The sequence below is a fragment of the Chrysemys picta genome, chromosome 12 (assembly GCF_011386835.1).
Source record: "Chrysemys picta bellii isolate R12L10 chromosome 12, ASM1138683v2, whole genome shotgun sequence".
Classification (NCBI taxonomy): domain Eukaryota; kingdom Metazoa; phylum Chordata; order Testudines; family Emydidae; genus Chrysemys; species Chrysemys picta.
Window position 1 is genome coordinate 15,178,080 of NC_088802.1, and position 26,736 is coordinate 15,204,815.

The 26,736-nt window shown below is 49.0% G+C and overlaps 1 protein-coding gene across 1 annotated transcript in view; it reads right to left on the reverse strand.

The window, feature by feature from the left end:
- LOC101942541 (butyrophilin subfamily 1 member A1-like) overlaps positions 1-26,736 on the reverse strand; it is a 343,737-nt gene that overhangs the window by 20,116 nt on the left and 296,885 nt on the right. Inside the window, exons 2-4 of the mRNA XM_065564978.1 lie at positions 5,487-5,603; positions 3,768-4,115; positions 614-895 (exon numbers count right to left, since the gene is read on the reverse strand). Coding sequence (XP_065421050.1) covers positions 614-895; positions 3,768-4,115; positions 5,487-5,603 — 747 coding nt within the window. The remainder of the gene's footprint in view (positions 1-613; positions 896-3,767; positions 4,116-5,486; positions 5,604-26,736) is intronic.

Consider the following 26,736-nt stretch of genomic DNA (forward strand, 5'->3'; position numbering starts at 1 on the left):
ATACAAGGTCACACTTGTTGGGGGCAGGGTAGCGCACTCTCAAAGATAGCGTCCCCTCATTCTACATGACCTCACACGCATCATCTCACCAGCAGGGTTAGGATCATGCCAATGGGGGGGCGGGGTCAGACCCTTCCCAGAAGAACCAGAATGTCCGGTATTCCAGGAACATGTGAATGCCCACCTTATGTCCAACCCATAACAATATGACTGGTTTTGGTCGGTTTTTTTTTACCACTTTTACTACATTTCTCAAAAATAAAGGTTTAACAGTCCTGTCAAAATAAAACTCTGCCACAACTTTAAAAATGCTGCCACTCCACCAAAATATGGCACTAGTGCCTGATCCTTCACTCCTTACTCAGGTAAAGATTTAATTTAAGCCAGTGGGACTCTGTCCTGAATTCTGCCTTCTTGATGCTGCTGTTAGATTAGTGTAGTCTTCTGGATATAATGCAAGAAAGAAACCCAGGTAAGAGTAATAGAGGGAGTCTTGTGTTACCCAGAGAAAAGCTATAAACAGGGGTCAGTAATAAGTGCATAATAATATACATTCTCTACTAATATCTGCAATGTCTCATCAGACCCCGGTGCAGTGTGGGCGGGCACTGACCTGCTATGAAAACTGTTGATATTGTCTCTTGATTGAGGAGCGGGTTCCTGACAGAACAGGACAAATTCTGGTTGGAATCTTCTGTTATAACAATAGAAATCTGAGTTTGAAATAGGCCATTGGCCTCCTTGGATATTTTTTCAGAGGCAGATGATAACAGCTGCCCATGGTGATCTCTCCATTGAGCCTCAGGTTCTGGGTGCCACCCGACCGATCGACACACAACCCGGATCCCTCCATCCTGGTGACCATCAACAGAGATGTGGGGGTCCGAGCCCATAGCTAGAGGAGAATGGAATGAATCTGTGTTAATTCCACACCTTCAGCAAAGCAGACAGGAGCCTAAACCTTCAGGAGAAGTAGCAAATTAACTCTCTTTCTATGTCCCCAGCACCCACCATCAGAGCTACATGGAAAATGCTGTGCAGGTGTGTGTCACTGAGTGCTGGGCAGCCTGTTCCCTTCACTGTGGCCTGCAATAGTTTGCTCAGCTAAATATCAGAATCTCACTAGTGCACACACCCTTGAAAGCTGAATGCTTAGCTCAGTAGGAACAGTGCATGTTAGAGGACAGGGCCTGACCTAAAACCCACTGAAGTCTCTGGAAAAAGCCTTGGGTGATCTATGGTCTGAAGTGCCCGGCAGAGCAGTAGCTACGCATTTTACTGCCTTGGGGAGAGCAAGCATATTTGCGCTCCCTACCATTTTTTTATACAAAGGCAACACGTGGGGAGGAGCGGGGGGAGGGGACATACGGCCACGTTCCCCCCCCCAGATTTTTTGGTTGCTTCCCCCGCAACCCAGACAGGCTGGGTGGCCCGCTGAGGTAAGTCAGGGGATGAAGGTGGCACTCCCTCACCGACCCTCACCACGCAGGGCTGGCCTCACCATGGGGCTTTATGTGTCACCTCTGTTTCTTCCCCATTTTTCTGCCCTATTTTTCTGCCCCCATGGCTTTGTGCCCAGGGCAGCTGTCCCGCTTGCTCCTGGTTACAGCCCTGGCACCTGGACTCCTGAAATTGCATGTTCAATCCCATCACGGTAGACTCAGTCCTTCAGTAGAAGATAAATAAAGTACAGCCAGTTTACTTTGTTCGTATCTCCGGAGTGAGACACAAAAACGGAAGCCCTGTCCGCTGTGTATAAACACAGAAGCTGCTGTGACATTTTTCATAACCATGGGCAAAATCCAACCCTCCATTACAATGCACTGCACTGTGTGCCCATTGGGGGATGCATTTCAGCATGTGTGCATGTGGCTTATAAAGTGCTTTAAAAGCCTTCAGAATGAAGAGTGCAAGAAATGGAAAACATTATTACAGAGATGCTGGCTGTGCCTTTGTAGGTGAGATTCCAACCTGAGGTCCATTATAAGACTCATTTTAGTCTGACATCCCTCAAATTTTAATCAGAACGAGTTATTGATATGAAAATATTATTACAGTATTTATTATTATTGTTACATTTTCAAGAGAACTTTTACCTCTAGAGATTCAAAAATCTCAAAATTAATTAAGTTCTCAAATGTCAGGCATCCAGTTGTGCCTCCTTTTGCAAATTTGGAAAAAGCCTCTCATGTTTGTTGGGGTATTTGGCCCTCAGATTATTACACTGTTCACACACATGGCTGTGTCACTCGCTCAGGCACAGTACAGCTTATGAAGAAAAGAGTTTCAAAACAAGCTATTTGTAATCTTCGTTGTCAGAAGTTTTGCAGCTGGACAGGGAACAGACGATGGGGGCTTTAGCACAACAGAGAGTAAGAAAAGCAGTTTGTGACTCTAGGGAAAGTACATTAGCTAAATGTTTCTCTTCCATCAGCAGTGAAATAGTCATCAATGATGACATTTTAAATACCCCAATGAGATGATTGGGACAGTTCACATCTCTTCACCAATTATTTCAGGATGTTGCTGGATTCAGGAAGACAAAAGTGCCTCAGTTACACTTGTTTCATGTTTGAAAAGTTTCCGAACTACAAGAGCTTTCCATATAATTGCATGGGAATTCCATGGAGTTGAAACTATTGTAACTGTCTTTGATTATTGTTTCAACCAATTTATGCAGTTCTGAAGTAAGGGTCCCTGTAAATCCAAGGGTCACCTCTAGCATCATATTTACTGATAGTTAAAAGACTGGTTGCCTTCCCCTCCCCCAGTAGAGCAGCGATTTTAACAGTAGTTTGCATGATTTTGTTTGCAGCTCAGCCACTGGACTCTTAAATTCAGATCTGAAATTTTTGTCACCTCACTGTTTTCCCTTTTTTCCAGATCATTTATGAATATGTTGAACAGTACTGGTCCCAGTACAGACCCCTGGGAGACACCACTATTTACCTCTTTCCATTCTGAAAACTGACCATTTATTTCTACCCTTTGCATCCTAACTTTTAACCAGTTACCAATCCATGAGAGGACCTTCCCTCTTATCCCATGACAGCTTACTTTGCTTAAGAGCCTTTGGTGGGGGGCCTAGTCAAAGACTTTCTGAAAGTCTAAGTACGTTGTATCCACCAAAACACCCGTGCCCACATGCTTGTTGACCCCCTCAAAGAATTCTAGTTGACTGGTAAGGCATGATTTCCTTTTACAAAAACCATGTTGATTCTTCCCCAACAAATCGTGTTCATCTATGTGTCTGATCATTCTGTTTCAACCAATTTGTCTGGTACTGAAGTTAGGCTTACCGGCCTGAAATTGCTGGAATCGCCTGTAGAGCATTTTTTTTAAAACTGATGTCACATTAGCTATCTTTGAGTTGTCTGACACAAAAGCTGATTTAAATGATAGGTTACAGACAACAGTTAGCCATTCTGCAATTTCATATTTGAGTTCCTCCAGAACTCTGGGGTGAATACCATCTGGTCCTGGTGACTTATTACGGTTAATTTATCAGTTTGTTCCAAAATCCCTCTAATGACATGTCAATCTGGGACAGTTCCTCAGATCTGTCACCTAAAAAGAATGGCTCATGGGTGGGAATCTCCCTCACATCCTCTGAAGTGAAGACTGATACAAAGAATTCATTTAGTGTCTCTGTAATGGCCTTATCTTCCTTGAGTGCTCCTTGAGAGATCAAGGAGTATCTCACAATAAGCAATTACTCTATTTATTACACTACTGGCAAATCAAAACAGGAAGACAAAGTAACTGACCTGATACCATCAGTTCCAATATGGCTTCTTCATAAAAGATACTGGATTGAAAAAGACATGTGTACTGTCCATGATCAAAGGGCCGGACATGGTCTATTCTCAGGGAAACACTCCCATTAGTGATGTCATCTTTCAGCAGCTCTGTCCTCCCATGATATTCAAGTATCTGATCTTCATACTGATCCTGTCCCTCCCGATACAGGTGAACGAATGGATGATACTGAAATCGGAACCATCTCACCTCCATGTCCTCAGCGCTCATCCTGGGGGAGAGGTGGCAGGGCAGGATAGCCACCCCACCTACAGAGACGGTGATTGGATGGTCAGGTCCAGTCACTGTGAACTGTGCTGTGAAATGTACCGGTAGAAAATGGTGATTAAATCAGAGAGAAACTGAATGGATGTTAATTTAGTTGTAACAGAGTGGCAAGGCACAAGAGTGGGCAGGATGGAAACAGAAAGAGTGTGGATACAATGCAGCACTGGTGCTTACACTAGAGCAACCTCCTGTTCAGTTAGCAGTACTTCAATTCTCTAACACAGACAAGGGGTATGAGACTAGCACCACAAAGGGGAAGAGGCAAGGCCTGAGGCAAAATGCACTAAGGAAATACCACTGAGGCTGTGCCCCTCCAGATGACTCAAAGCAGGGCTGGGAGTTTAATGTCACAATTTAGCTCATCGTTGTCAGTAAAGCATTTTAGTCTTTGTCTATATGTTAGTTTATGGCAAAATGCTTCACTGTGATACATGCTACCTGTGAGTCGGTTACCACAGTGATTGCATCATAGAATGCCAGAGAGAGAGAAACTCTATAGATTAATTACATACAACAACTAGGTTAAGGTGGCCAAGTCAAGCACTCCAGAACTAGGAAATGCCAGAATGAAGGTTTCCCACAGTATTTAATTACTTGAACACGTGGTATTTTTTCCATGGGAACCCTGCCTCATTCAGTGCACAGGATGGATCGTTCTCACTGAATGAACAGCTATTCAATGCTTCTTTTTATCCTAATCATTCAGTGTGGGGATCTAGGCCATATTTACTGCCACCCTCCAAATCCTGCACTAGATATAGAATTATATTGTCTACTCAAGGGTTTTTCTGTGGTGCTCCTCCCTATCTGAGTGTGTCAATTTCCACTAAGGAATTGATCTTCACAACATTCTTTTGAGGTAGGGAGGTATCATTATCTCCATATTACAGATGGGAAACTGAGGCACAGAGCAATTAAGGTCAGAACTGTCCACTAACTTTGAGTGCCCAAACGGAGACACCTATGGCCTCATTTTTCAGAGTACTTTGCATTCTTATGGCATGTTACACGTACACACCACACTCCCACAGAATCTGCTGGCAGTGGTGAGTGCTTTGCAGTTTTGCAAATTAGGCCCCAAGCACTCCCAGGATACTCCTGTGCCAGGGGCGGACAGGGAGCAGGGCTGGGCTGTTAAACCAGCCACGTGTCCCTCAGGGAAATACCAACCCCAAGAGGGGAAAATTCTTGGCTGGGAGGACCAAGCAGCTCTCTGGAGTGATGGTACCAGAATGCAGCCAAAAATCTGGAACAAAAGGGCCAGTTTGTGACTTGCCTAGTCTTCCAGGGTGAACAGACATGGTGAATGACATGAGGCTGTAATGTGAGAGAACTGGTACGTTTAGAAGGAGGAGGTATATGCGCAGGCAGAAATCTCATGGATAAGTAGAAATTCCCACCTGATGCCAAATTGTGAATATGCAGAGCAATGAAGAAAACGACATAGCCAGGCAGAGAGGAGCTCACAGTGAAGCCACGAAAGAATGAGAAAATCCTCCTCTTCATTATAACTTGTTCTGAATAACAGGAGAAACAAATGAAACCAAACCTGTGTTAGCAAACTGCTGGGATTTCTCTACAAGTGCAGCGAATAAGCTACAGGACACAGAGTGTGTTGCAGTACACAGGGCAGAAGCGTACAAACATGCCATGCCATATGAAAACAAGACTAAATGTATCATTAAACCTCTTACACTCTTGTATACATTGTTGCATGAAGCTGGCCAGATCTTTGATGTTACCCTGGTCCCTTTGTGCCTCGCCAGCAGTGCCGAGGGGCCGGAAAGCCAGTGCAGGCATCCAGCTGGGAATTCTGTCAGCGTAGGGGAATCCTCAGGTGGTGTAAAGCCACCAGCTCTAGTCACCCCCTTGCAGCCCCGTCTCCCCAGGGTTGAAGGGTTGTTGGGGTGTGGTGGGATGGAAAGGGTGAGGCTGGAGTGCTGCTGAACTCCACTGATCCCCCTCAGATGTGATGGCCCTTGGGGGCTGCTGCCTGCTGGGGCAAGATGGAGAAGTACTGAGGCTGCTTTACATAATACCAGGATCTGAATTGGCTCCTGGCAGCCCCAGGAATTGGGGCAAGTAGAAAGTTGGCAAAAAGCTACTTTTGTCCTTTCTTCCCCCCCCGTAAGTCCAGCACTGAGCAGCACTGAGAGGACATTGCAGCTCTCAGACTGTCACTGAATCCCTCACACATGCCTGAGCCCAGTTCTGAAACTACACCACTGGGGCAGGTGGACAGGACCCTGCGTCCCTTAGGAGGATGCCCTGACTGCCAAACTACAGCGTCATTCTCACATACTTGGTCTCTCTGCCCAGTGACTGTTTAAGTTTTGAATCTCGGCAGGAGAGATTGAGGGATCCCCACATTGGAATGTCCCATGGCCCTGTGATTACAGCAATCTTGTGAGAGGTGGGAGACCTTCTTCAAATCCTTTGCTCCCCCAGCAGAAGGGGGAATTGAACCTGAGTCTCCCACACCCCAGGGGAACGCTCTAACCGATGGGCTAAGCACTGTAAGGGAGGCAGCAGCTCCTCCTCCTCCCAGTGCTTGTATCAAGAGAAGCCTTAGGCCCCAGACTCCAGGATAGGGGTTCCCAGCTGTGGGTCTTTAGCAGAGATAGGCACCTCCCTGCAGCACCAGGGAGGGGCTTAGGACACACCCGCTCCTTGGCATCTCCCACTGGCTATCTAGTTTGGTTTGTGTGGATCCTATATTTAGGTGCATCTCTCCCCGCATTCATTGTAGAGGGACCCTGGGCACCCAACCCAAGCTTTGTGGACTCTAGTGATTTTCAAGGTGTCTAAAAGTTGGGCATTGCAACACCTAAGCCCCTTTGTAGATCTAGGCCAAGGCCCTTTGCAACTTATCAAGGTGTGTAATGTAGTAGGGAGTCTATGTAGACATGAGAGTTTGAGTGAGTTTATTTGGCTGTTTGTGTTTTTCATTTTCTTTTAGGTTATTTCAGTTACAGGGTCAATTGGGATTGTGTGTTTGGGGACAGTTTGAGCCTTTGTTCCCTTGATCATCCTTGATCAGTTTAGTGATCACCCTCCCACTGTGTGATTAACGAGGGGATAGGGCTGACCTGGGAGGGAAGGCCTCAAAAGCTAGAGGCTAAGTGACCGCAAACAGGGGAGTTTGTAGGAGGGAGTCATAATATAATCATTATGGTTAGGAAGGGCTGCATTGCCAGTGCCAACGCTGCTTCTGTATCCAGACAGAAAACCTAACCAGATCCTGGTGTGGATTTGCAGAGACTGTGGCCTGCATTTCCCATTCACAGAAAGCCAGGCAGGGGGACATCCACTGTGATAGGTGCCTGCTTGTTGAATCTCTCAGGAAGCAGGTGGGAGAGCTAGAGGTGGCCAGGCTGAGGAGTATCCATGAACACGAGGAATTCATTGACAGTATTCATATGGAGACTTCCAGGGCTGAGGAAGCTCTCCAGCTACAGACGACTGCTGTCACACCACCAGGGTAGGAGGATATGGCTCTGTCACAGGGAGGACACTGGTGGCTGGTTACTTCTGGCAGCAGACAGCGCTCCACCCCTACTCCCAACCCACCCACCATGGTGATAGAGAACCATTATGCTGCCCTGGAAATGAGATATGAGGAATCACCCCCAAAGGCTGAAGAGGAGAAACCATGTACCCCCAAGGCTGGGAGGATCACAGCCACCACTCCCAGGAGGAAACTAGGGTAGTGGTGGTTGGTGACCCTATTCTGAGGGGGACAGAGGCACCCATCTGTCACCCTGACATGGCATCCCAGGAAGTATGCTGCCTGCCAGGGGCCCATATCCAAGATGTTACAGAGGGATTGTTGAGGATCATCCGGCCCTCTGACTACTACCCCATGCTAGTTATCCATATGGGCACTAATGATACTTCTGATCTGCTGAGGGCCATACCTTGCAGGGACTACAGGGCTCTGGGAGTAAGGGTGAGGGAGTTGGGAGCACAGGTGGTGTTCTCTTCAGTCCTTCCAGTCAAGGGTAGGGGCCCAGGCAGAGACAGAGGCATCCTGGAGGTGAATGCCTGGTTGTGAAGATGGTGTCACCAGGAGGGCTTCGGCTTCCTTGAGCACGGCATGCTGTTCCTGGAAGAAGCAGAGATGGGGTCCACCTATCAAGGAAGGGGAAAAGCATATTTGGATACAGAATGGCTAACCTAGTGAGAAGGGCTTTAAACTAGGTTCAAAGGGGGAAGGTGACCAAAGCCCACAGGTATGTCAAAAACATTGAGAACTGGGAGAAGGGTCGGAATCTGGGGAGAGCGTGGGCTGTTATAGGAGGAATAATGAAGAGATGACAGAACTGGGGGGGAGGGGCAGGGGAATCAAATCAGTATCTTACATCTTAGATGCCTATATACAAATGCGAGAAGTATGGGGAATAAGCAGGAAGATCTGGAAGTGCTAATAAATAAATACAACTATGACATTGTTGGCATCACTGAAACTTGGTGGGATAATACACATGATTGGAATGTTGGTGTGGATGGGTACAGCTTGCTCTGGAAGGATAGACAGGGGAAAAAGGGAGGAGGTGTTGCCTTATATATTAAAAATGTACACACTTGGACTGAGGTAGAGATGGACATAGGAGACGGAAGTGTTGAGAGTCTCTGGGTTAGGCTTAAAGGGGCAAAAAACAAGGGAGATGTCATGCTAGGAGTCTACTACAGGCCACCTAACCAGGTGGAAGAGGTGGATGAGGCTTTTTTCAAGCAACTAACAAAATCATCCAAAGCCCAAGATTTGGTGGTGATGGGGGACTTCAACTATCCGGATATATGTTGGGAAAATAACACAGCGGGGCACAGACTATCCAACAAATTCTTGGACTGCATTGGAGACAACTTTTTATTTCAGAAGGTTGAAAAAGCTACTAGGGGGGAAGCTGTTCTAGACTTGATTTTAACAAATAGGGAGGAACTCGTTGAGAATGTGAAAGTAGAAGGCAGCCTGGGTGAAAGTGATCATGAAATCATAGAGTTTGCAATTCTAAGGAAGGGTAGAAGGGAGAACAGCAAAATAGAGACAATGGATTTCAGGAAGGCAGATTTTGGGAAGCTCAGAGCTGATAGGTAAGGTCCCATGGGAATCAAGACTGAGGGGAAAAACAACTGAGGAGAGTTGGCAGTTTTTCAAAGGGACACTATTAAGGGCCCAAAAGCAAGCTATTCCGCTGGTTAGGAAAGATAGAAAATGTGGCAAAAGACCACCTTGGCTTAACCACAAGATCTTGCACGATCTAAAAAATAAAAAGGAGTCATATAAAAAATGGAAACTAGGACAGATTACAAAGGATGAATATAGGCAAACAACACAGGAATGCAGGGGCAAGATTAGAAAGGCAAAGGCACAAAATGAGCTCAAACTAGCTACGGGAATAAAAGGAAACAAGAAGACTTTTTATCAATACATTAGAAGCAAGAGGAAGACCAAAAGACAGGGTAGGCCCACTGCTTAGTGAAGAGGGAGAAACAGTAACAGGAAACTTGGAAATGGCAGAGATGCTTAATGACTTCTTTGTTTCGGTCTTCACCGAGAAGTCTGAAGGAATGCCTAACATAGTGAATACTAATGGGAAGGGGGTAGGTTTAGCGGATAAAACAAAAAAAGAACAAGTTAAAAATCACTTAGAAAAGTTAGATGCCTGCAAGTCACCCGGGCCTGATGAAATGCATCCTAGAATATTCAAAGAGCTAATAGAGGAGGTATCTGAGCCTCTAGCTATTATCTTTGGAAAGTCATGGGAGACGGGAGAGATTCCAGAAGACTGGAAAAGGGCAAATATAGTGCCCATCTATAAAAAGGGAAATAAAAACAACCCAGGTAACTACAGACCAGTTAGTTTAACTTCTGTGCCAGGGAAGATAATGGAGCAAGTAATTAAGGAAATCATCTGCAAACACTTGGAAGGTGGTAAGGTGATAGGGAACTGCCAGCATGGATTTGTGAAGAACAAATCATGTCAAACCAATCTGATAGCTTTCTTTGATAGGATAACGAGCCTTGTGGATAAGGGTGAAGCGGTGGATGTGGTATACCTAGACTTTAGTAAGGCATTTGATACGGTCTTGCATGATATTCTTATCGATAAACTAGGCAAATACAAATTAGATGGGGCTACTATAAGGTGGGTGCATAACTGGCTGGATAACCGTACTCAGAGAGTTGTTATTAATGGTTCCCAATCCTGCTGGAAAGGCATAACGAGTGGGGTACCGCAGGGGTCTGTTTTGGGACCGGCTCTGTTCAATATCTTCATCAACGACTTAGATATTGGCATAGAAAGTACGCTTATTAAGTTTGCGGATGATACCAAACTGGGAGGGATTGCAACTACTTTGGAGGACAGGGTCATAATTCAAAATGATCTGGACAAATTGGAGAAATGGTCTGAGTTAAACAGGATGAAGTTTAACAAAGACAAATGCAAAGTGCTCCACTTAGGAAGGAAAAATCAATTTCACACATACAGAATGGGAAAAGACTGTCTAGGAAGGAGTACGGCAGAAAGGGATCTAGGGGTTATAGTGGACCACAAGCTAAATATGAGTCAACAGTGTGATGCTGTTGCAAAAAGAGCAAACATGATTCTGGGATGCATTAACAGGTGTGTTGTGAGCAAGACACGAGAAGTCATTCTTCCGCTCTACTCTGCTCTGGTTAGGCCTCAGCTGGAGTATTGTGTCCAGTTCTGGGCGCCGCATTTTAAAAAAGATGTGGAGAAATTGGAAAGGGTCCAAAGAAGAGCAACAAGAATGATTAAAGGTCTTGAGAACATGACCTATGAAGGAAGGCTGAAAGAACTGGGTTTGTTTAGTTTGGAAAAGAGAAGACTGAGAGGGGACATGATAGCAGTTTTCAGGTATCTAAAAGGGTGTCATAAGGAGGAGGGAGAGAACTTGTTCACCTTAGCCTCTAAGGATAGAACCAGAAACAATGGGTTTAAACTGCAGCAAGGGAGGTCTAGGTTGGACATTAGGAAAAAGTTCCTAACTGTCAGGGTGGTTAAACACTGGAACAAATTGCCTAGGGAGGTTGTGGAATCTCCGTCTCTGGAGATATTTAAGAGTAGGTTAGATAAATGTCTATCAGGGATGGTCTAGACAGTATTTGGTCCTGCCATGCGGGCAGGGGACTGGACTCGATGACCTCTCGAGGTCCCTTCCAGTCCTATAATCTATGAATCTATGAATGTCTGTATACTAACACAAGAAGTATGGGGAATAAGCAGGAAGAACTTGAAATGCTAGTAAATAAACACAACTATGACATAGTTGGCATCACAGAGACTTGGTGGGATAATACATGACTGGAATATTGATATAGAAGGGTACAGGTTGCTCAGGAAGGACTGGCAGGGAAAAAAGGGAGGAGGTGTGGCCTTATATATTAAAAATATACATACTTGAACTGAGGTTGAGATGGAAATAGGAGACAGACCTGTTGAAAGTATCTGGGTAAGGATAAAAGGGGTAAAAAACAAGGGTGATGACATGGTAAGGGTCTACTACAGACCACCTAACCATGAAGAAGAAGTGAATGAAGCTTTTTTTAAACTACTAACAAAATCATCCAAAGCACAGGACTTGGTGGTGATGCGGGATTTCAATAACACAGCAGGGCACAGATTATCCAACAACTTCTTGGACTGTATTGGAGACAATTTTTTTATTTCAGAAGGTGGAGAACACTACTAGGGAAGAGACTGTTGTAGATTTGATTTTGACAATTAGGTAGGAACTGGTTGAGAATTTGAAAGTGGAAGGCAGCTTTGGTGGAAGTGATCATGAAATGATAGAGTTCATGATTCCAAGGAATGGTAGGAGGGAGAACAGCAAAATAAAGACAATGGATTTCAAGATGGCAGACTTTAGCAAACTCAGGGAGTTGGTAGGTAAGATGCCATGGGAAGCCAGTCTAAGGGGAAAAACAATTGAAGACAACTGGCAGTTTTTCAAAGAGACATTATTAAGGGCACAAGAGCAAACTATACCACTGAGTAGGAAAGATTGGAAGTATGGCAAGAGACCAACCTGGCTTAAGCAGAAGATCTTTTTGATTTTTAGATCATTGAAGAAGTCCTACAAAAAGTGGAAACTAGGTCAAATTACAAAGGATGACTATAAACAAATAACACAAGAATGTAGGAACAAAATTAGTAAGGCCAAGGCACAAAACCAGATCAAACTAACAGGGCCGTCCTTAGGCATGTGCAGCTGTGTAGGGTACCTGAAAATTTGGGGCACCCCTGGGTCTTAGTGTCCACCCTCCCTCCTCTTCTTATCCCTGTTCTGACCTTTCCTGCAGGTCCCACAGCTGGCTGCTGCAGCCTGGTGAGACTTCCTGAAAGCCTCCAGCCTGCCAGACCTATTAGCACAACACTGAAACTGTTGAATGGCTCTTTAAGTGGTAATGACGCCATTTAACAAGCATTTGCCAAACCCCAGGTATATACTGTCAGTTTCTGAATTTACTGACAAAAACCAGTTGTGCATGACTAATATTTACTGAGAACATGTTAGTCTACAGGACCTTCGTTTAAAATTTGCTTTAAAATATTTCATTAGTGTGTTGCTGAAGATGATAATATCACATCTCTAAAAAATCCTTGCATAGATTTTGAGATGAATAATCCGAGTATTCATCTTTAGCCTTAAATGCTTGGATCTTCAAACATAGTTTTTTAAATAAATCCTTCAAAAGACCACCCTTATCTAAAATACACATTTTAATTATTATAGTACAAAAAGCTTGCTTCCAAAGTCTTCCTGTCCTTTCTGTCCATCCCTTTCTCTCTTCACCCCTCTGTTGAAAAGCGCCCCTAAAGGGACAATACTAGGGTTACCATACGTCCGGTTTTTCCCGGACATGTCCGGCTTTTTGGTAATCAAACCCCCGTCCGGGGGGAATTGCCAAAAAGCCAAACATGTCCTGGAAAAATACCGGCCGGGCACTTCCCCTCCCGGGCTCCAGCTGCTCTGCTCCGGCGGCGCAGGATCTGGAGGCAAGGGGGCTGCCCGAAGCCGGTAGCGCTCGGGCATCTCGGCTCTTAAACAGAGCCAAAGAGTCAGGGGAGGAGCACAGCAGCCGGAGCCCGGGAGGGGAAGTGCCCGGCCGGGGGCGCAGGGTCCGGAGGCATGGGGGCTGCCTGAAGCCCAAGTGCTACCGGCTTCACGGTTTGCCGGGCAGCCTCCAGACCCTGCGCCCCCAGCTGGGCGCTTCCCCTCCCGGGCTCCAGCTGCGCTGGGGAAGTGCCGGCCGGGGGCGCAGGGTCTGGGGGCTGCCTGGCAAACCGTGAAGCCGGTAGCGCTTGGTCAGCCCTTTTTGCGTGGCTGGGAGGGAGGAGGGGGAGTTAGGGCGGGGACTTTGGGGAATGGGCGGGGAATGGGCGGAGTTGGGGCAGGGAAGGGGGTGGGAAAGGGGTGGGGCCAGGGCCCGTGAAGTGTCCTCTTTTTTTATTTTTTAAATATGGTAACACTAGACAATACCCCTTTCCTGACAGATAGCTCGACAAATGAGTTTCTTTACTTCTGACTATTTGATGAATTAGTTTTAAGAGAACCCTCTAGCAAAATCAGTACCTTAGTCAGATATAAAATCCTTTGTTTTATGCCTAAAATATTTGGAAACACTTTTTTTAAAGTTGGTGAAATTTCATAAACATGTCTATTGTTGTGGAGAACACACAAAGTAAGTTAGTGTTCCCCTTTTTGAAAAGCAATGAATGTTGTTATGAACATACTAAACCTCTGACTGATTAATTTAAAATAATGTCTTTGTTTCAGTGAGTTAAATATGTAGTAATCTGGAATTATTACTTTATGAAGGCTTAAGAATACATTTAAAATATAAAATCAGCTTAAACAGAGAAGAGCTGCATCATGTATTCCATAATATTTCATGCTGTATTCAGTATATCAAAAAACCCATGACTGACATTTTTTATTCCGAAGTTTAGTGCTTTTAATTAGGTACCTTCTGCATGTCCAGTCTTCACCTTCAGGCATGCAGTGGAAAACATGTTCCATTTTCTTTAGAAAGAAACTCCAGAAGAGGGTGTTTTTTTGTTTTTTTTTTTTTTTTTTAAGTCATTTGCTTCATTTGGGTTCAGGGATTTGGCTGGAAGGGGGTGATCAGGGATGGGGAGGGAAGAGAAGAGGGAGACAGGGGGGAGAGGGCGGAGCCTGGCCTGGGGCAAAACAGTGGTGGAGTATGGGCAGGGCCGCAGGTGGGCTGGGGAGCTAACCTCCCCAAGCGGCAGCTTCACCCACGGCCCATGACAGCAGGTAAGAGTGGATTGGCTCCCGCACACCCAGCGCACATTGCAGTCTCCTTAGGCAGGGGCTGTATTCAGAAAGCGGAATGTGTCAGCAAGGTACATTCTGTGTGAGGGAGAGGGTACGGGGGTCTCTGCGGGGAACTGGGTGTCTCTGCTGTCATGAGATGGGTCTGGCGGCTCAGTATCCTTTGCTGCCTCCCCCATTCCTCCTGGGCATAGGGGCACCAGTTTAATAATACTGCGTACGTCCCATAAATACTAAGGACAGCCCTACAAACTAGCTGGAGACAAAGGGTAACAAGAAAACATTCTATAAATACATTAGAAGCAAGAGAAAGAGCAAGGACAGGGTAGGCCTGTTACTCAACAAGGGGGTGGGGGAACAATAACAGAAAATGTGGAAATGGCAGAGGTGCTTAATGACTTCTTTGTTTTGGTTTTCACCAAGAAGGTTGGTGGTGACTGGATGTCTAACAAAGTGAATGTCAGTGAAAATGAGGTGGGATAAGAGGCAAAATAGGGAAAGAACAAGTTAAAAATTACTTAGACAAATTAGATGCCTTCAAGTCACCGGAACCTGATAAAATCCATCCTAGAACACTCAAGTTGCTGACTGAGGAGATATGAGCCATTAGCGATTATCTTTGAAATGTCATGGAAGACAGGAGAGATTCCAGAAGACTGGAGAAGGGGAAATATAGTGCCCATCTATAAAAAGGGAAATAAGGACAACCCAGGGAATTACAGACCAGTCAGCTAACTTCTGTACCAGGAAAGAAAATGGAGCAAATAATTAAGCAATCATTTTGCAAACATCTAGAAGATAACAAGGTGATCAGTGACAGTCAGCATGGATTTGTCAAAAACAAATTGTCATACCAACCTGATATCCTGTCAAAGAAAGCTAACAAGCCTTGTGGATGGAGGGAGGGGGGAAGTGGTCGACATGGTATCTCTTGACTTTAGTAAAGTTATTGATACCGTCTCGCATGACCTTCTCCTAAACAAACTAGGGAAATGCAACCTAGATGGAGCTACTATAAGGTGGGTGCAAAACTGGTTAGAAAACCGTTCCCAGAAAGTAGATATCAGTGATTCACAGTCATGCTGAAAAGGCATAATGAGTGGGGTCCCGCAGGAATCAGTTCTCGGTCCTGTTCTGTTCAATACCTTCATCGATGATTTAGATAATGGCAGAGAAAGGACACTTATAAAGCTTGCGGATGATACCAAGCTGGGAAGGGTTGCAAGTGTTTTGGAGGATAAGATTAAAATTCAAAATGATCTGGAGAAATGGTCTGAAGTAAATACGATGCAATTAAATAAGGACAAATGCAAAGTACTCCACTTAGGAAGGAACAATCAGTTGCACACATACAAAATGGGAAATGTGACTGCCTAGGAAGAAGTACAGCAGAAAGGGATCTAGGGGTCATAGTGGATCACAAACTAAATAGGAGTCAACTGTGTAACATTGCTGGAAAAAAAAAAAAAAAGTCATTCTGGGATGTATTAGCAGGAGTGTTGTAAGAAGACATGAGAAGTACTTCTTCAGCTCTACTTGGTGCTGATTATGCCTCAACTGGAGTATTGTGTCCAGTTCTGGGTGCCACATTTCAGGAAGGGTGAGGAGAAATTGGAGAAAGTCCAGAGAAGAGCAACAAAAATGATTAAAGGTCTAGAAAACATGACCTATGAGGGAAGATTCTAAAAATTGGGTTTGTTTGGTCTGGAGGGAAAGAAGACTGAGAGGGGATATGATAACAGTTTTCATGTACATAAAAGGTTGTTACAAGGAGGAGGAAGAAGAATTGTTCTTCTTAACCTCTGAGGATAGGACAAGAAGCAATGGGCTTAAATTGCAGCAAGGGCTGTTTAGGTTGGATGTTAGGAAAAACTTCCTGACTGTCAGGGTGGTTAAGCACTGGAATAAATTGTCTAGGGAGGTTGTGGAATCTCCATCATTGGAGATTTTTAAGAGCAGGTTAGACCAGTGGGGGGCAACCTGCAGCCAGACAGTTTGTTTACATTTGCATGGCCATCTGCAGCTCCCAGTGGCTGCAGTTAAAATAATTTTTTGTTTGAACATTTTTGTTTATTAGAAAAGGCCTTAGAAAAAAAACATTAAAAATTAATTTTCCCATTATTGGAATGTTTCTAATTTTTCAATGAAATGATGCTAACTGGCAATATAGAGTTAAAATTGATTCAAAATAGGAATTCTAATCAAATTGAATCAACACATTTCATTGACCCCTCCCCTAGTCTTGCTAAAAGAACAACGATTGAAAACAAAAAATAATTTTGTTTCAATAACATTTGATTAAAAATGAAAGTCTATAAAATATTTCAAACACAACAAAAGTGAATTATTGTTATAAAATAATATTTAAATAATTTTTTTTTACTACCTTTAGTCCTATAACTTTCCTCAGGAAATCTCTCCTCCAAAAACTGTTCACACAGTAGGAGATGACCTGTCAACCAATGTATAAATATGCCTCTTTTTAAATTAGGTCATGAAATCTCTATTCAGCAGTGCACTTGAGCTCATGATCTGCTTTAGGCACACGCTTAATGCCTCCTCATTTCAGGAGAACAGGATGCAATTTTCTGTTTTGATTGTGGAAATAATTTTCCTTTTTTCCCCTTGAAAGTATCAAAAACAAAAGGATTCAGCCCCACAGTCAGAGGTAGAAAACTGTAACGTTAACAGGCACAAAGACAGAACCGCTGAGAGTGGCACAGTAGATCTCTTCCAGTATTCTCAATACAGGAAGTTATTTGTTACACATCTCCCTGAGACACGTCACTGAGAACAAGATCGGACCTACTGTTCTTGAATAAAACAAAAGAAACAAATGACTAATTCAACATGCCGCACAAAATCGAGTTACACGGCTAGGACAATAATCTGAAAAGCACTGGAATGTAAATCATTGTGAATGTACTTGTAATGTAGTGTTTCCATAACGAGTAAAACAAATCTCACAGGGTTATTTAATCTTTGTGTTATTAACAATCTGGCCAAGCAATAAGCAGTATACATAAGGGGATAAGGAATCATTCTGAAGCAAAAATTAACCTACCTGATTGGTCCGTCTGATCAGTTTTACAATCTTCAGGGGGTGATCAAACCCCAGACGTTTTGTTGAGATGATTTACATTGTAAGTGACTATTTCAGTTTATCACATTCTAGGGTTAATTCCCTGGCTACCAAATCGCTGCAGTTTTCTCAGCTTTTTCTCGCCCTTTGGAAAAGGAAACTTTGTATCCAGACAGAGAACCGGGCTCTCCTCTCCCAGCACTGCCCGACATGGAAAGCGAAAGTAAAGTCACACAGGCGGTCACGTGACCAGATTAGCGTTTTCTCTTAAAGAAACAGCCGCAGCCCTGCGGCGCGGGAGGGGTCCAGGCCAGGCCAGCAGACTCCTGCATTCAGGCGGCCCAAGACACCCAGAGCCATGGCCGTTCTCTGCAATGCTCTGCCGAAGCTGGCTAGGGAGGGCTGCGTTATTCCTCCACCGTGGCAGGACCCTTCCCCACACCCCTCAGGAGAGCTAAGCTCAGCAGCCCCATTGCAGCGCACAAGCCAGCAGCAGACAGAGCCCGGTGGGTTCCAGGGGCCAGAAGCAGCTGTGCTGTCTCTGCCTTTGTTCCTTAGTTTGTTTGGCCATTCAATTTACTGTAGTCCCCAGAAAAGCAGGAAGAACAATATCTCTCTTCAGTATCCTTCCCGGATTCAGATCCCTTGGGACCAGGGCCGGCTCTAACTTTTTTGCTGCCCCACACAAAAAAGAAGAGTGCCGCCTCCCCCCCGCCGCGAGCGCCATGCCGCACCGCCGTACCCCCCCCCAGTGCCGCCTGAATCCCCGCCCCCCAGACCGCCACGCCCCCTGAAGCCACGCCCCCTCCGAGCGCCAACCCCCGCCCCTCCTCTGAGCGCCAGCCCCCACCCCCCCAGCGCCACGGCGTGCCAACCCCCGCCCCTCCTCCGAGCGCCAGCCCCCGTCCCCCCAGCGCCGCGCCAGCCTCCGCCCCTCCTCCGAGCGCCAGCCCCCATCCCCCCAGAGCCGCGCCAACCCCCGCCCCAACTCCGAACGCCAACCCCGCCCCCCAGCGCCGCGCCAACCCCCGCCCCTCCTCCGAGCACCAACCCCGCCCCCCCCCAGCGCCGCGCCAACCCCCGCCCCAACTCCGAACGCCAACCCCGCCCCCCAGCGCCGCGCCAACCCCCGCCCCTCCTCCGAGCACCAACCCCGCCCCCCCCAGCGCCGCGCCAACCCCCGCCCCAACTCCGAACGTCAGCCCCCTCCCCCCCAGCGCCGCGCCAACCCCCGTCCCTCCTCCGAGCGCCAACCCCACCCCCCCAGCGCCGCACCGCGCCAACCCCCGCCCCTCCTCCGAGTGCCAACCCCGCCCCCCAGCGCCGCACCGCGCCAACCCCCGCCCCTCCTCCGAGTGCCAACCCCGCCCCCCAGCGCCGCGCCGCGCCAACCCCCGCCCCTACTCCGAGCACCAGCCCCGCCCCCCAGCGCCGCGTCGCGCCAACCCCCGCCCCTACTCCGAGCACCAGCCCCGGTCCCCCCAGCGCCGCGCCGCGCCGCGCCAACCCCCACTCCTCCTCCGAGTGCCAGCCCCCGCCCCTCCAGCGCCGCGCCGCGCCGCGCCAGCACCCGCCCCTCCTCCGAGCGCCAGCCCCCGCCCCTCCAGCGCCACGCCGCGCAAGCCCCCGTCCCTCCTCGGAGCGCCAGCCCCCGTCCCCCCAGCGCCGCACCAGCCCCCGCCCCTCCTCCCAGCGCCGCGCCGCGCCAACCCCCGCCCCTCCTCCGAACGCCAACCCCGTCCCCCCAGCGCCGCGCCAACCCCCGCCCCTCCTCCAAGCACCAGCCCCCGCCCCTCCTCCCAGCGCCAGCCCCCACCCCCCCAGCGCCGCGCCAACCCCCGCCCCTCCTCTGAGCGCCAGCCCCCATCCCCCCAGCGCCGCGCCAACCCCCGCCCCTCCTCTGAGCGCCAGCCCCCACCCCCCCAGCGCCGCGCCAACCCCCGCCCCTCCTCCCAGCGCCAGCCCCCACCCCCCCAGCGCCGCGCCAACCCCCGCCCCTCCTCTGAGCGCCAGCACCCACCCCCCCAGCGCCGCGCCAACCCCCGCCCCTCCTCCGAGCACCAGCCCCCGCCCCCCTCAGCGCCGCGCTGTGCCAGCCCCCGTCCAATAAATAAATAAATAAAAACCTGAGCGCCGCCTCGGCCCAAGGTGCCGCCCCAAGCACGTGCTTGGTCGGCTGGTGCCTGGAGCCGGCCCTGCTTGGGAACCTGGTTGCTGGAGTCTGCTGGGACAGACACTTCCAACCAGTGGTGTAGCCAGGTTCTAACATCAAGGGGAGCGAACACATAAAAAAAAAGTGCCACCCTACATATCAAATTACTAATTACATACTTTTAAATTAATTATACATATTTATTTTGTACTTAAAATAAAAACACAAGAACGATCCAGCCACGGAAGGGTTTGCACAGCCGGCATTTTGCAGGAGAACTTTAGATTATACTTAGATATCATAGGCGTGTGCACGGGGTGTGCCCAGGCACACCCTAATGCAGGGGTGGGAAAATGGCCCCACTCTCCCAGTGCAGCAAGCCACAGGGTCCGCACTCCTGGGCCGGAACGCCCGGCCGAGCGCAGCAAGTCGCCGGCCCCTCCCCTGCCTTCCCTGGAGTCATGCCGTCGCGCATGCAGCGCTCTGGGGGCCGGGGCAGCGAGCTCCCGTGGGGCAGTGTTTGACTCCGTGGGGAGGCAGACACGCTCCATGCTCATCCGGAGCCATGCTGCTGTGCGTGCAGCATTCTGAGGGGCGGGGCTGCCTGCTCCCGCAAGGCAGCATGTCTGGCTCTGTGCAGAGCTAAACATGCTGCTAGGAGCCTCATGGTAAGGGGTCTGAGTCCTGGGGAGTTGGATAAGGGGTGGGGGCAGTCAGGGGACAGGAAGCAGGGTGGGTTGGATAGGGAGTGGGATCCCGGGGGGGTGCTCAGGGGTGGGGGGGGGTCTCTGGAGGGGGCAGTCAGGGAGCGGGGGGGTTGGATGGGGCATGGGAGTCCTGGGGTCTGTCAGGGGGTGGGGGGTGGATAGGGGTCAGGGCAGTCAGGGGACAGGGAGCAAGGAGGATCCTGAAGGGGCAGTTAGGGTGGGGGGGGGTCCTTGGAGGGGGTGATCAGGGGACAAGGAGCTGGGAGGGTTGGATGAGTCGGGCGTTCGGGGGGGGGGCTGTCAGGAGGCAGGGGTGTGGAGAGGAGTTGGGGCAGGCAGGGAGCAGGGGGGGTTGTATGGGTCAGGAGTTCTGGGGGTCCTGTCAGGGAGCGGGGGTGTGGATAAGGGTCAGGACAGTCAGGGGACAGGTAGGGGTAGGGTCCTAGGGGGGCAGTCAGCGGACAAGAAGCAGGGAGGCTTAGATTGGGGGTGGGGTCCTGGGGGGCAGTTAGGTGCAGGGGACCCAGGAGGGGGTAGTCAGGAGACAAGGAGCAGGGGGGGATTGGAGGTTTTGAGAGGGACAGTCAGGGGGTGGGAAGTAGGAAGGAGCGGATGGGGGCAGGGCAGGGGCGGAGCTAGGGCGGGCTCCCTAGGTGCACACCCTAATGAAATGCGCTGCACATGCCTATGTTAGATAGACTTTAGATTCTAGAAAGTAAATGACAGATTACAGTAGTTTATAATTGTCACAGGTTTAAAAAAAAAAATACTGGCCATTTTTTCCAGTTACTAATTTCATTTTAAAAATCAATCAATGAAATGCACTTTATTTATAATAGACCATAATATTAAAGTCACCAAAAAGGCATGACAAATACAAGTTTTATGATAATTGGTGAGCAAAGATCTCATAGCTCTTCGGGGTTGGACAAAGCAGTAATTTCCCTTAAAGTAGCTTTATTCATGGGGTGTTTTTAAAAAAAAAAAAAAAAAAAAGACATCTCTGTGACACAGGTTGGCAATCTAACATTTTTGAAACACTGAGTACTGAAAGTTAGGGTTTTTAACCAATTTAAGCTGTGTATGTACACACACACACACACACACACACACACACCTTAATGTGTGCAAGGGTCTGTTCCCCCCCCAGCTATGCTACTGCTTCCAGCTCGGCAGGACTGGAGCTGTTTCTTTAAGAGAAGACTCTAAGCTCCCTACACAGCAGGTAAAACGACTCCAACTTTTCCAGTTACAGCGTTACTTTGCTTTCCATGTTGGCAAAGGTTGCAAGAAGGAAGCACATTTATATGTTGGGAAAACAAAAAGATGACTTTTTTTTTAAGTGCAAGGAAAAGCAGTGAGAAAACTCTGCGGCTATTCATAGACAGAATCAGGGCTGGCTCCATAGTTTTTGCCGCCCCAAGCAACAACAACAACAACAACAAAAGCCGCAGTCACGATCAGTGGCACTTTGGCGGCAACTCTAATGCCGCCGCTTCAACCTTCGGCGACAATTCGGCGGCAGGTCCTTCCCTCCGAGAGGGACTAAGGGACCCGCCGCTGAATTGCTGCCGAAGAGCCAGACGTGCCGCCCCTTCCCATTGGCCACCCCAAGCACCTGCTTGCTGCGCTGGTGCCTGGAGCCGGCCCTGGACAGAATTAGCTGTGCAACTTGATAATCTGAAATAATTGACATTTTAAGTGACCATCTCACCAAAAGGAATGAGGTCTGATCACAACCTGGCCAGAAGATTGTAAAACTCCTCAGAAGTGAGAGCAACAAGGGTGATGTCGTGGTCGAAGTCTGCTATAGACCACCAGACCAGGGGGATGAGGTGGACAAGGCTTTCTTCCGGCAACTAGCAGAAGTTACTAGATCACAGGCCCTGGTTCTCATGGGAGACTTTAATCACCCTGATATCTGCTGGGAGAGCAATACAGCGGTGCACAGACAATCCAGGAAGTTTTTGGAAAGTGTAGGGGACAATTTCCTGGTGTAAGTGCTGGAGGAACCAACTAGGGGCAGAGCTCTTCTAGACCTGCTGCTCACAAGCTGGGAAGAATTAGTAGGGGAAGCAAACGTGGATGGGAACCTGGGAGGCAGTGACCATGAGTTGGTCGAGTTCAGGATCCTGACACAAGGAAGAAAGGAGAGCAGCAGAATATGGACGCTGGACTTCAGAAAGCAGACTTTGACTGCCTCAGGGAACTAATGGGCAGGATCCCCTGGGAGAATAACATGAGGGGGAAAAGGAGTCCAGGAGAGCTGGCTGTGTTTTAAAGAATCCTTATTGAGGTTGCAGGAAAAAAACATCCCAATGTGTAGAAAGAACAGTAAATATGGCAGGCGACCAGCTTGGCTTAACAGTAAAATCCTTGCTGACCTTAAACGCAAAAAAGAAGCTTACGAGAAGTGGAAGATTGGACAAATGACCAGGGAGGAGTATAAAAATATTGCTTAGGCATGCAGGAGTGAAATCAGGAAGGCCAAATCACACTTGGAGTTGCAGCTAGCAAGAGATGTTAAGAGCAACAAGAAGGGTTTCTTCAGGTATGTTAGCAACAAGAAGAAAGTCAAGGAAAGTGTGGGCCCCTTACTGAATGAGGGAGGCAACCTAGTGACAAAGGATGTGGAAAAAGCTAATGTACTCAATGATTTTTTTGCCTCTGTCTTCACGAACAAGGTCAGCTCCCAGACTGCTGCACTGGGCAGCACAGTATGGGGAGAAGGTGACCAGCCCTCTGTGGAGAAAGAAGTGTTTCGGGACTATTTAGAAAAACTGAACGAGCACAAGTCCATGGGGCCGGATGCACTGCATCCGAGGGTGCTAAAGGAGTTGGCGGATGTGATTGCAGAGCCATTGGCCGTTATCTTTGAAAACTCATGGCGATCGGGGGAGGTCCCAGATGACTGGAAAAAGGCTAATGTAGTGCCCATCTTTAAAAAAGGGAAGAAGGAGGATCCGGGGAACTACAGGTCAGTCAGTCTCACCTCAGTCCCTGGAAAAATCATGGAGCAGGTCCTCAAGGAATCAATTCTGAAGCACTTAGAGGAGAGGAAAGTGATCAGGAACAGTCAGCATGGATTCACCAAGGGCAAGTCATGCCTGACTAACCTAATTGCCTTCTATAAGGAGATAACTGGGTCTGTGGATGAGGAGGAAGCAGTGGATGTCTTATTCCTTGACTTTAGCAAAGCTTTTGATACAGTCTCCCACAGTATTCTTGCCAGCAAGTTAAAGAAGTATGGGCTGGATGAATGGACTATAAGGTGGATAGAAAGCTGGCTAGATCATCTGGCTCAACGGGCAGTGATCAACGGCTCCATGTCTAGTTGGCAGCCGGTTTCAAGTGGAGTGCCTCAGGGGTCGGTCCTGGGGCCGGTTTTGTTCAATATCTTCATTAATGATCTGGAGGATGGCGTGGACTGCACTCTCAGCAAGTTTGCAGATGACACTAAACTGGGATGAGTGGTAGATACGCTGGAGGGTAGGGACAGAATACAGAGGGAACTAGACAAATTAGAGGATTGGGCCAAAAGAAACCTGATGAGGTTCAACAAGGACAAGTGCAGAGTCCTGCACTTAGGATGGAAGAATCACATGCACTGTTACAGACTAGGGACCGAATGGCTAGGAAGCAGTTCTGCAGAAAAGGACCTAGGGGTTACAATGGACGAGAAACTGGATATGAGTCAACAGTGTGCCCTTGTTGCCAAGAAGGCTAACGGCATTCTGGACAGTATAATTAGGGGTATTGCCAGCAGATCGAGGGACGTGATCATTCCCTTCTATTCGACATTGGTGAGGCCTCATCTGGAGTACTGTGTCCAGTTTTGGGCCCCACACTACAAGAAGGATGTGGAAAAATTGGAAAGAGTCCAGCGGAGGGCAACAAAAATGATTAGGGGGCTGGAGCACATGACTTATGAGGAGAGGCTGAGGGAACTGAGATTGTTTAGTCTCCAGAAGAGAAGAATGAGGGGGGATTTGATAGCTGCTGTCAACTACCTGAAAGGGGGTTCCAAAGAGGATGGATCTAGACTGTTGTCAGTGGTACCTGATGACAGAACAAGGAGTAATGGTGTCAAGTTGCAGTGGGGGAGGTTTAGGTTGGATATTAGGAAAACCTTTTTCACTAGGAGGGCGGTGAAGCACTGGAATGGGTTACCTAGGGAGGTGGTGGAATCTCCTTCCTTAGAGGTTTTTAAGGTCAGGCTTGACTAGGGTTACCATATTTCCACAAACAAAAAAGAGGACACTGGGGGGGGGGGGAAGCCCCGCCCTAGCCCCGCCCCATCCACTCCCTCCCACTTCCCACCCCCTGACTGCTCCCCTCAGAACCCCAACCCCCCCTGCTTCTTGTCCCCTGACTGTCCCCTGCTGAGAACCCCCTACCCTAACTGCCCCCCCCCAGGACCCTACCTGTCCCCTGTCTGCCCTGACCCTTATCCACTCGCATGGGTGGCAGGGTTGTAGAAATTTTGGTGGTGCCCAGAACCCCCCACCCCACCTGCCTAAGGCTCTGGGAGGAGGTCTGGGGTGCAGGTCCTGGGCTGGGGATTAGGGTGCAGGAGGGGTGCAGGTTCTGGGATAGAGTTTGGGTGCTGGGTGCAGGCTCCGGGCTGGGGCAGGGGGTGGGTGTGCAGGAGGGGGTGAGGGGTGCAGGCTCTGGGATGGAGTTTGGGGGTGAGAGGCGGTGCAAAGGGAGGGGGTGCAGGCTTTAGGAGGAAGTTTGAGGGCAGGAGGGGGTGTGTGGGAAGAGGGAGGGGGATTGGGAGGGAGTTTGGGGATAGGAGGGGATGCAGGGGTGAGGGCTGTGGGTCTGGGGATGAGGGGTTCATGATGCAGGAGGGGGCTCAGGGATGGAGCAGAGGATTAGGGTGTGTGGGGATGAAGGCTGGGGGGTTTGGGGTGTTGGAGAGGCTCAGGGCTAGGGTGGAAGGGCAGGGTAAGGGCAGCCTGTCTTCCCATTAGTGGAGGGGGCACTAGGACCCAGGGGCAGCAGACAGCAGTTGTCTGCATGTACTGCCAGAGCCAGCAGGCAGACAGGAATGGGGGACCCACGGAGGGGGGGTGGCAGGTGGAGGCTGGGGACCCATCCAACACTCCCCCGCTCCCTAACTGCCCACCCCCACTCCCCTTACCATTCTGGCTCCACGTGGGTCGGTTTGTGTGTTACACAGGACTACAGAGAGAGGGAGGGGGGAGCAGGGGAGGGCTCTGGCTGCTGGAGGCCAATGGGAGTGGGTCAATCGGCCTAGCCGCCCAATCAGCAGCCACACTCTGCATGGAAGGGAGGGAGGGAGGCGAGGGAGAAAAAACCCCCGGACATTTTAACCTTGTTACCAATTCCTCCCGGACGGCTATTTAGAGACACAAAAGCCGGACATGTCCGGGGAAATACGGACGGATGGTAACCCTAATTGAGTCCAGCCGCCTGCCTTCACTAGCAGATTCCTAAGTGGCCCTCTCAAAGATTGAATTCACCACCCCGGGTTTAACAAGCCAATGCTCAAACCACTGAGCTATCCCTCTCCTCTCCCCTTTTCATTCAGGCCCTGAGCCTGCACATAGCCCCACCTGTTTGTGCAGGAGCTGGTGTGGGCAGAACCCAGGGCTGCCCCAGGAGCTGGTTCCAGCCACCGCAGAAAGTCCCCCACCCCCTGAGGGAGTTTTAATGACCAACTCTTGAGTTTTTGTGAAAGCTCTGGGTGGCTCAGGGCTGGTGCTGAAGGCAACTGCTGGGGGGAGGGGGCAGGGTCCGATCACTGCTGTGCTGGTCAGGGCAGCAGCAGCCCTGAGAGGGGGACCCTGCCCCACAGAGCAGGGATTGAGGGGAGGGCTGGGCCATGTCCATGGAATCCCTGGGGCTGAGCCAATGGACCAGGTTCTGATCTATCCCATGATCCCCTCCCCCAATCCCAGTGGCCTCCAGAACAGGGAACAGGAGCAGGAAGGGGAGCAAATAGCCCAGATGGGGCCATGTCCCTGATGCTCAGTGCAGACACAGACACTCCCAACCAGAGACCCCCCGCAACATCCCCCTCTGCCCAGCATCCTACCCCTGCCATCCAGCACCCTGTGCCCCTGGCCCCTCTGCCCAGTGCCTCCTGCCCCTCACCCCTCTGCATAGCACCCCCTGCTACTGCCCCCTCTGCCCAGCAGCCATTCGTCATAGCAAGACCCCACCACCACAGACCAATGAGATGATTCCCATGGGAGCCTCCCCTCACCCTTCCACGCGCGCACGCACACACGCACTCTCTCTCTCCACCATAAAAAAATCAAACGTTTGTTTTTGGTATTTGCAAGAATTCCTTGTCAGTTTCCATACAGAGGACATGTCTGCATATGGTCTCACAGCTGTTCACATGTTTGTCT